Raw genomic sequence first — 11,168 nt, 5'->3', positions numbered from 1 at the left:
TCAGAGAAACATAATAAAAACAATGAGACAAAAATAAAAACAAAGAAACAAAAAGAAAAAAAAAAAAAAACAAAAAAAATGAGACATTCCTATCTTGGAGAATATGACATAACATTACCAAAGTTTCAGCTTCACTAGATAGCCCCTGGGATCAGAGTTGTAATCAGAGGGCATGTGTGGTTCTAAGACCTAAACAAAATGATCAAAGTTTATCTTTTGAATCTTCAGCTGTTTTCTTGATTTTTTTTTTTTTTGAGATGGAGTTTCACTCTTGTTGCCCAGGCTGGAGTGCAATGGCGCAGTATCGGCTCACCGAAACTTCTGCCTCCCAAGTTCAAGTGATTCTCCTGCCTCAGCCTTCCAAGTAGCTGGGATTGCAGACATGCACCACCATGCCCGGCTAATTTTGTATTTTTAGTAGAGATGGGGTTTCTCCATATTGGTCCTGACCTCTGGGTGATCCACCTTCCTTGGTCTTCCAAAATGCTGGGATTATAGGTGTGAGCCACCGCACCTGGCCCTTGATCTCATTTTTAAAAATTATGCTAGACATTTGCTAGGCAGTTTTATATGTTATTTTTCTTAAACTTCACATTAACCCTGTGCAACAGGTTGTAACTGTCACCATTTTGGAGCCGAGAAAATTGATGATAGAACTTCGACCTAAGTCCCCTGACTCCCAAGTGCAGTTGTTTTGCTCCTTAGTCCCTTTCTTCATTAGGGTTCAGCTGTTCTCATATGGTCCTTTGGCTGTCCTAGGATCGGGTAGGACTTTCTGCTTACTTTAGTACATAATTTTATGTACTAATTAAGCATTGCCTTGTCACGTCAAGCAGAGTTTCTTTTCACAGAGTAGGGAAGAGCTCAAATACGCAGCAAGGGGAAGTGACTTAATAGGTCATTAAAATAAATCTAAATCCAATATGAAGACATGTTAATATAACTTTTCAGGAAATATTTACAGTTCAAAGGAGTTGATTATCTCCATTGCTTTATAGTGGAGATTGTAAGAGAGCTGTGTTTGATCTCCACTGTTCTTTGTTCTTTTTGACTGTTCTTAGATGGAATTACCATAATAAAAATGATTTTTAAAACTTGCTGTTTTACTTCAGAAAGTTTGCTGCCCCATCCATGTTTTCTACTTCGGCAGCAACTGTTACCATGTGAGAATAACATTGCAGCAGCTGAAGGAGAAAGTAGCCAGCAGTGTCTGGTGTTATTTATTCCTTATGAATATTTATAGTTTTTGTATTCATTACTGTTGTCAATTAACCATTTAAAATTTGTTCTTCTTGTTCAGGGTAATGCAAACCTGGATATCCAGAATGTGAACCAACAAACTGCCCTACACCTTGCTGTTGAACGACAGCATACCCAAATTGTTAGGGTAAAGTATTGACATATGTTTTAGCTTACAATTATGTTTTAACCATACAGATTTTTAGAACTTCCTGAAAATTGAAGTGATACAGTGTTAAATGTCTCAAATGGCATAGTTAGATGTAAGTAAATCTAAATGCAATGTGATTTGCCAAGGCAGGTAAGACTATATGCTTGAGATTGACTTCTATAGATGGTACTTTTCTAAAGCTCTTCAATAAATATCGTAGAAAGGATTATGAAAATTGTTAAAGCACCATAAGCAAAGTTGTAATAAACACTTATTTACTGTTTAAGTAATCTATTAAAATATGTCAACTATGCATTTTTATCTAAGAGGTTGTAGTTTAGCAAACATTGTTCACATCTATTGTTATTTGAAATTCCTCTTGCTATCCTCTGTGGCTTTCCTCATGGCCATACGTTTGGAGAAAATTGACGAAAACAGGATGGAATCAACAATAACATTTGCTTATTTGTTTACATAGTAGAAGAATTTTGAACCTCATGATTTGATCTGGCATAAATGCTTAAAAATATCTCAAGTTATACATCTACAGTTAAAAAGAGAAAGTCTTAAATATCTCCCTGTTACCATCATGTTAGATTAGATGAATTAAGCAACATATCGATTCTCATTTATTTTTATTTTCTCTAATTCAATATATTTAAATAACCAGGAATCACTCTTTGTAAGGAGCCACAGGGTTGGAAGAGTAGAAGGCAAAAGCATAAAAATGATTACCTTCAGTGGTAACTTCTTCAGTAGGTCCAAGGTGCCCTCACTGTTACTTTAGATATGCTGAAGATTCTTATGGATGTAGACACTTTACCAAAATGAGACATCTTTCTCTTTTAGCTTTTGGTCCGTGCAGGTGCCAAGCTTGATATTCAGGATAAGGATGGGGATACTCCTTTGCATGAAGCTCTAAGGCATCACACTTTGTCTCAGCTGCGTCAGCTCCAAGATATGCAAGATGTGGGGAAGGTGGATGCTGCGTGGGAGCCATCCAAAAACACGGTGGGTAAAGATCATCTTTCATTCATTACTAGTGGAAGGATCTTTTTATGTAAGATCTTATATTTACTGGTAATCTAATCTGTATTGGATAAAATATTTTTATCAGGGCTATGTACTTAGAAATTTAGTTTATGAACTGAGTTCTAGTCAATTCTAACTAACCTATTGTTCCACATTTTTACCAAAAGTTGTTCAGTTCTTTTTAACTTCAGCCATTCAAATAGATATGTAGTGGTATCTTATTGTGGTTTAATTTGCATTTCCCTAATGACTTTTGATATTGAGCATCTTTTCATTTGCTTGTCACCACATGTATTTTATGAAGTGTCTGCTCATATCTTTTGTTGATTATTCTGTTGTGCTGTTTGTTTTTTTATTACTGAGTTTTGAGAGTTCTTTATGTAATCGGAATACAAATTCTTTATATGTAATATGCACATAATTTCTCCCAGTCTGTAGGAGATTTGTCTTTTCATTCCTTTAACAGTGATTTGTACAAGTCAGTTTTTTTTAATTGTGAGGAAGTCTAATTTATCAAGTTTTTCTTTCATTTGTTTGTGTTTGTGTGTTCTGTCTGAGAAATCTTTGCGAAACTGAAGATCACTAAGGTTTATTTTTATGTTTTGTACTAGAAGTTTATAAAACTTTAGCTGTTACGTTTAGGTCTATGATTCTTTTGGAGTTAATTTTTATATAATGTGATGTATGGATCCAGGTTCGTTTACTTGTGGATATTCAGTTGTTCCAGTATCATTAGTTGAAAAGACTTTCTTTTTCTACCAAATTGCCAGTATACTTTTATCCAAAATCAGTTAACTGTATAGTGAAGATTTCTTTCTGGATCATGTATTCTGTTCTGTTGGTCTTTGTTTTTAGCTATGTGATGCCAGCCCCAGTCTTGATTACTGTCTGCATAAAATGTGTTGAAGTCAGGTAGTATAAGTCCAGTTTTCTTGTTTTTCAAAGTTATTTGGTTATTCTAAGTCCTTCACCTTTCCATATGAATCCTGGAGTCATTTCTAAGAGGGTAAAAAGGTTCTGAGACCAAAGTGTTTGAGAACTGCTGCCTTATTTATGACCATGGGTAAATTCTCTTAACTCTTGTGTGCCTCCTTTTATCTCATTTTAAAATGGGAAGAGGAGAGCACTTACCTCCATAAGGTGTTGTAAAGATCATCGAAAGTGTGTAAAATAATACTTGATCCATTTTAGATACTCAATAAATGTTAACAATTACTGCAATTATTTTCATAAAAGATAATAACATCAGAACCTATTTTGTCATATTTTCCATATCTTGGCTCAATTCCTAGTTATTGGTTCTTTTCTCAGTTGTCTCTCCTATCCTTATTTTGAGTTGATTGCTAGCAGCTCCAGGGCCAAATTAATTAGGAAAGAGAGCAGTGTTTCTTCAGTATCTTAATCAGAAGTCCCACTTTTGAGTTCTGTTGGCTTTAATTGACTTGATTTGGGTTATGTGTCCATTCCAGTACTAGTCATATAGGTAAGGTAGAGATATCTGACTGGTTTGGGCCATATTTGGTCCACCTCTACAGCTGGAGGAAGCATGCTTGTCTGTATGCTTGAGAAAACCAGGGGTAGAGCAGTGGGGACGGAACATTAGGACTGGACCACATAAATATCTGCCACACGCACACACACACACACGATGGTAAGAATTGATGGCAGATTCCTAGAGGGAAAATCATGACTCTTTTTATTTCAGTTAATAATGGGACTTGGTACCCAAGGGGCAGAAAAGAAGAGTGCAGCATCTATTGCCTGTTTCTTGGCAGCCAATGGCGCTGACTTGAGCATTCGAAATAAGAAGGGTCAATCACCACTTGATCTCTGTCCTGATCCAAATCTCTGCAAAGCACTAGCAAAGTGTCATAAGGAAAAAGTCAGGTTGGTATTATTTATTATCATAAAACTTAATATTCTGTACAGAAAGTATCATGTGGTTTCATAATGGAGGATGTGCCTACTTGAAAATGTCTTTATCCTTGCTTTTCCTATATCTTTGTGTTTACCCTTTCTTCCCTGAAATTTTTCTTCCTTGAAAATTTTTCTGCAGGCAGTATATCTCTTATTTTATGCCATATTCCCCGCATTAAGTGCAATGCTCCATACTTAAGTTCCAAGAAACTTTTCTAAACTAGTCTGATCTTGCAGTACTTCCACGTATTAGAGGAATTTATAAGAAAATGTCTTCTAGTAAAATTGCTTTATCAATGTTTTATGTATTTTAAATTGTATTTACTTTTTATTTTATTATTATTATTTTTTTAAAGATAGGTCTCGCTGGGTTGCCCAGGCTGGACTTTAACTCCTGGGCTCAAGTGATCCTGCTGCTTCATCCTCCCAAATAACTAGGCCTATATGCATATGCCACTGTGCCTGGCTCTATATTTAAAATTTTAATAGAGTCTTCCTAAGAGAGGCAACTTACACTCCATGAATAGGGTGTATCTCACACAAACCCTGTAATAAATCTAGTACCCTGGTCAGTGCCTGACAGGTGCACTCAGTAAGTGTCAATGGAGAATTGACAGAATAAACAAATGAATGAACCAATTCCTGATGGAGTTTTCTCTGAAGATGATCATTTCACATTTGTCTCTTTTTGAACATAAGATATGTCAGTGATTTCAATTATTATTTATGACATAACTAATTTCCTTATGAGATTTTATGGACGTACAAAATTGCTTTTTTACCTGAACAGTGCTGTGCAGCTATTGTTGCCCTTTATACCTGGTTCTTGTCACTGAACATTTCAGTAGCTGTTCCTTAACCTTTGTGTTCCTTGGCCCTCTTATAATTTGTGTGTAGTGATGAAATGCCATCTTTTTGGAAACTGTGCATAGAACTGTGTTATAGGTGAAGTTAATATTGTGAGGTATATACATTTCTTTAAGTGTATTCTTAAGGAACATGAAATTCTATTACAAAAAGAGAATGCATCGGCTGGGTGCGGTGGCTCATGCCTGTAATGCCAGCACTTTGGGAGGCCGAGGAAGGTGGATTATCTGAGGTCAGGAGTTCGAGACCAGCCTGACTAACATGGTGAAAACCAATCTCTACTAAAAATACAAAAATTAGCCTGGCACATGCCTGTAATCCCAGCTACTTGGGAGGCTGAGGCAGGAGAATCGCTTAAACCCAGGAGGCAGAGGTTGCAGTGAGCTGAGACTGTGCCACTGCACTCCAGCCTGGGCAACAAGAGCCAAACTCCATCTTTTTTTTTTTTCCTAAAAAAGAATGTATCTGTAAGTATAAAGATACAAGGTACCATAATTACTGCAGTAATAACTTTTAAACAATAGGGTCTAAGATGGACCCTCTTTGTGTACATGTGTGTGTGTGTTCATGTGTGTATGTGTTCATGAGTTTCTGAAGATTGTGGTAGAAACAGGGCATCCCTTTCCTGTAGCTGTAGGTGGTCATATGTATTTCTGTGCCTTGTATCTATATGTTTACAGATGCATTCTATCTTTCCATAATATAATTTCATGCTCCTTAAGGATACACTTAGAGAAAAATGTCAAAATAGCAGCTGAAGTGTCATATTTTCCAATGTACCCTATCTGTTGTGGACTCTAATGCTTTGTTCTGTCTTTAGTTAGGATAACTAACAAGGGGGCTAGTTAGGATTTGTGTTTTTTTCCTATATCTTCCTCTGCTGGTTCTACATAGATAGAACAGGTTGTGAGCAAACTTTTGTTTATGCTGAGTTATTTTTTTATTGCTGTTTTTTATTTCTCTGTTAGAAGATTCATCCTTTTCCATTGGGTGGGTGAGTGTTCAACTTGAAGTTTGAAGTGTTTTAGAAGTACCTAAGGAGCAGAGATGTATATAAACAGAAAAATACAATGTTTTACATACAGATGTTAAAGCTTAATTTTTTTAATATGACTGGTTTTTATGTATACTAATGATGCTCCAGGTGTATTTTTAAACATTTTAATTAGTGAATTTGTGATATGTTCGGCTTGATTTGAAATATTTTCTTTTATTAGTGGTCAAGTGGGTTCTCGGAGTCCTTCTATGATTAGTAATGATTCTGAAACCTTAGAAGAGTGTATGGTGTGCTCAGATATGAAGAGAGATACCCTTTTTGGCCCATGTGGACATATTGCTACATGTTCTTTATGTTCTCCACGAGTAAAGAAATGCCTCATCTGTAAAGAACAGGTTCAATCCAGGACAAAGGTAAGATATATTTAATATAGTATTTTGTCATTTTATGAAGTTCTTTAAGACTAGAATTAATGATAAATAAGATTATGTGACATCATGGGTTTGTATAACTTTGTTCTTCCAAATAATAATTTAATTATAGGAATGTGTAATTGCTGCATTTATCAGGAGCTCAGTTCAGAATTTCTTAATTTATTGCTGGTTTACAATCTTGCTTATTAATGTACTGATTTGCTAAGTTCATTATTATCTAAGTTTATTGATATACCATTTTTACTGCCGAAATTTTGTTTAGCTCTTAATGTGTTTTCTTCATTATATCAAAAGTGTATGCAAAGTTAGAATTATCTATCATTTTGCTTTCAAAGCTCCCTGTAACCTAAGGTTACATTTAATTCTACTTTAGATTTAGTGTCCTATATGTTGCACTTTCTTTGGAGTGCACAAACTGCTTTGCATTCATGTTTGTAAAAGACTTAATTCATTTTTTTGTTGGAATGTCACACATTCTAGATTTGTTTGATTGTTTTGTCATGGTGTTGTTTAACTTGCTCTCTATCTTCTGTGTTTCCTGTAAGCTGGAAGTTAGATGTAATGGTTTGATTAGGGTCAGCTTAACGTTTTTGGCAAGAAAGCTTCACAGCTGATGCCATGCACTTCACATTGTGTCCCATCTGGAGGCAAATAAAGTCTTGTCTTCCTATAACTAGTGATGACCAAAATCTATTATCTACTCTGAACTTTTTCTCTCTCCTGACTCCTTTTCCTTTTTGAAAAGTATAGTTCTTTTCTGAGTTTTATTATTTTCCGGGTACCTTGGTGCTTTATTATAACTGTACCATATTACTAATTTTGGTTTGCTGAAATCGTTTATTTTTTAGTTTTTCAGTACTCAAATGTGTGTGTGTGTTACATATAAAGTGAGATTTGAGTTTCTTACAAGTGTTTCTCGAGGTGAATAGTTTAAACCAAAGAGTATGTTGGATTTGAAGTAAAAACTCAGGGAGTTTATACTCTTTTTAATCTTTATTTCTGTCTCGCAGTTTATTTTTTCTTAAGCTATTCATTAACCATCATTAATCAGAAAGGAGCTGATAGTAATTCTCATAATGAATTAGCTGGCAGTGACTTAAAAGGTGTTGCCTTGCCAGTGCTTCATTTTCAACCTTCTAAGCCTGGATGGTTTTTATGATCCAGATTAATGTATCTTTAGTAGAATTTTTGGCATAAGAAAAAGCACAAGAAAGTTATTTTTGGTAGGAAATACTGGAGTGCTTGTATGTATATGGCTGCTTGATTAATTCATCAATGTGAGAAAGGTGAACTAGTAGCACTTATTGTGTGCCACTGTGTTGGCATTTCATTTGTATTAAGTAGCTGCTTGATCAGTTCATAAATGTGAGAAGGATGAACTAATAGCATTTATTGTGTGCCAGGCACTGTATTAGCATTTCATTTGTATTACATAGGTGTTAACCCTGCTTAATAAATTATTGTGGATCATTCTGTTTGGCATTTACAATTTGTTTTAGGTATCTTCTTACAAAGTTGTAGTTTGGGGAAGAATACAAAAGAAGAACAAAGATTTAAACCATTCTTTTGTTTTTAGATTGATCTGTGTATTCTGCCATTGTGTTTGAAACTTTTTGTTAGATTAAGTCCTGTTTCAACAAGCCTTTATTGAACATCTGTTTTATAGTCAAGACAAAGATGTATATAATTATTGCCTGCAAAAAATTTGTAATCTGTTGGTAAACTATGATTTATATGTAAGCTACTTTGCTATATTGGGTGTCATAGGTGCTATAAGAGAGTTATAAACTGAGTAGGAATTCAGAGCCTTAGGTTGTGAAAAGCAGAGTCTCAGCTATGAAATTATTCTTATCAAAGCTGCAGCTCAAAGAAGTGCACTGACAGCTGGTTCTTGAATGCAGGTCTCTTGATTCTTAAGGCCCCTTTCTTTTCACAATGTTACCATGCATAGACAAAATTAAGAACGATGTCTGCAAGGGATAGTTGATGGAAGAGAGGAGGAGAAAGGAAAGAATATGCTGTCATCTTTTTCAGACCTTTTAAATATAGTTATTCCAAGAATTAATAGGCTTGCAATTTTATTTTTAAATTATAAAAGTTTTAAACCTGAAGAAAAGTAGAAACGATTGATATACCCACCTAACAGATTTGCCAGGTTGGTTATAGAGCCTTTGACTACGAAGAAATAGTGACCCCAAGTGGTGTAAAGGACAGTGTACATCTTCATTGAAGAATTACAAATTACGGTATTTGGAGGGAGGTATAAACAAGCATGGGATCCTTTTCTGTTAGAGAAATACGAATAAATTAATTGAATTAACATGAACTATTTCTGTTGAAATAGCAAAAATGCATTTTAAAAAATGTTAGCAAGGAAAGTGGCAAACAGGCACTCTTTAAACACTGCTGGAGGCTAGGAGGCCAACCCAGCTCTATGCACAAACATTGCACAATATGCTTTGGTTTAGTAATTCCACTCCTGGAAGTATAACCTGAGGAAATAATTCGGGGGGAAAGGTATGGCTACAATTTTTTTTTTTTTATAATAGGAGAATAAGTACAGATATGCTTGTTAGATCAGTTTATTATTTTAAACTCTTAGGAGACAATTCAGACAAAAAAATGCAATGGAAATCATTTTAAAAACCAACACATTATTATATAGAAAGGAGAATATTATGTATTAAGCACTGATTTTATATGTTACATATTGAACTAAATACTTTATACATGTCTGATTTACTCTTTATCACCCTGTGAAGGATTATTCTTTATTGTTTAGATAAATAATGTTGTAGCTCAACAATGTTGGGTAATTTGTTGGTGTTGGAGGTAGATTTTGAATCCAGGAATGTCAGTGTCTTGATCAACCATGTCTTATGCTTTCCACTGTTAGCATACTTAACATAAATTCTGTGTGCATACTGAGATGTAAGTTGGGAAAGTCCATAGAGAGAAAGAGAGCATGTGTGCATGCAGTATTTGGTTGTTTGGTTGATGCTATAGGTGAGTGGTAGTTACCATTTTTGAACGGTAATATTAAGTGACAAGAGATGGCTAAATGTGACTGTGTGTTAGAAGGGAGAATAGTTGAAAGACAGATGTGTAGCCAGGGGTGATGGGGTGGGGATACAGGAAGCCAGAGCCAAGGTGGTTAATAGTTAAAACCCCCAAGCTCAGATTAAGTGGACGTGAAGAGGAGATTGAAAGTGAGGGAGATTATGAATAGGCTGTGGAAGTCTTGCTAGAGATCAGGGAGAAAGAATAGCCCAAAGCTGTGGACTTCAGGTAGCTTGGCAATTGACCAAGTTCTGGAAAAGGGCACTTTTAGGTATAGTTCTTTAAATGTGGGTAAACGGAAAAATCCCTGTTGGATTTTAGCAATTTGGCTGATCTAGCTAGATTTTTATTAATATTAGTCATTTGTTTTTTTTCTACTTTATTTGTTCATTGTCTTTTTAGTTCCCCCTCAAAAGTATTTTTTATGGGGAAAAAAAATTAAAGCCTCCAGAGCCTTCCTCAGAGGACATGGAGTTTCTTCTATTCTATATTTTAGGACGGATAGGGAGATGAATGTAGACTAGAAATAAGTGCCTGTTAAGCAGGGTATGTAAAGATGTGAAAATGAATAACCAGGAAAGTAGAGGGGGGAGGGCGGGAGAAGTATGTGTTAAATTTCTCTGTGCCTCAAGTGTTTTCTAATGGAGGAAATACATTTGGATATAAATGAACCTGTTAGAGTTACTAGATTTATCCATAGATGGTCACTCTGTGCTGTAACTGCTTTTTCTTTAGATTGAAGAATGTGTGGTTTGCTCTGACAAGAAAGCGGCTGTTCTTTTTCAACCCTGCGGCCACATGTGTGCTTGTGAGAGTAAGTAGCCAATGCAGAGTTCCTCAGTATTATTATAAAAATAGAAAATGAAACAAAAATTATGTTTGTGAGGGGTTTTTGCTTTTGATTTTGGATAAGTCACAAAAAAGTTGATGGGCCTTGAGTACCTTCTATTTCTTTCTCTGTACTAGAATGTCAGCTGTTTCTTTCCATGTGTCTGAGCATTAGGGAAGACTGAATAAGCTGTGTTTTACCACCTTGGATTTTGATTTCAGTTGTATTGCACAAAAGAGTCTTTTTCCACACTTACATAAATTTATTTTGAAAAATGAATATCAAAACACTTAATCTAGTCTTCGTTCACATATAAATTAGCACATCTTCATTTGTCTTCACCTTAATACTGCCTCTCCTGCATACTTTCCTCACTGCAGAAGAACCAACAGCAATCATTTCTGGTGCTGTAATTTCTGGCCTTCTGTAAGATTTTATGTCAAGAGAGCTTTTAGAAATCTTTTCTTTGTGAGGGCAGCATTAAAATGTAAAAGATGTTTTAAAGATTCTTTTAAACATATTCTCTTGAAGGCCTTTGCTTTTTATATCGTCCTTGTTCTTTTCCAGTTCATACACTATTAAATATTCTCCTCTTCCCTTTGCTTTTCTTCATTTTGTCAATGAAGGATTTTTTTTTTTTTT

General features: G+C 35.1%; 1 protein-coding gene across 1 annotated transcript in view; it reads left to right on the top strand.

Annotated features, from left to right (window-relative positions):
* The window catches only part of MIB1 (MIB E3 ubiquitin protein ligase 1), a 135,012-nt gene that overhangs the window by 109,984 nt on the left and 13,860 nt on the right, over positions 1-11,168 (top strand). The window contains exons 14-18 of the mRNA XM_017498804.2: positions 1,301-1,387; positions 2,240-2,401; positions 4,128-4,309; positions 6,424-6,616; positions 10,433-10,511. Of these exons, the coding sequence (XP_017354293.1) occupies positions 1,301-1,387; positions 2,240-2,401; positions 4,128-4,309; positions 6,424-6,616; positions 10,433-10,511 (703 nt within the window). The remainder of the gene's footprint in view (positions 1-1,300; positions 1,388-2,239; positions 2,402-4,127; positions 4,310-6,423; positions 6,617-10,432; positions 10,512-11,168) is intronic.

The sequence above is a fragment of the Cebus imitator genome, unplaced genomic scaffold, assembly GCF_001604975.1.
Source record: "Cebus imitator isolate Cc_AM_T3 unplaced genomic scaffold, Cebus_imitator-1.0 Scaffold12, whole genome shotgun sequence".
Lineage (NCBI taxonomy): Eukaryota > Metazoa > Chordata > Mammalia > Primates > Cebidae > Cebus > Cebus imitator.
The sequence above is the reverse complement of the archived record's forward strand: the minus strand, read 5'-3'. Positions and strand labels throughout refer to the sequence as shown.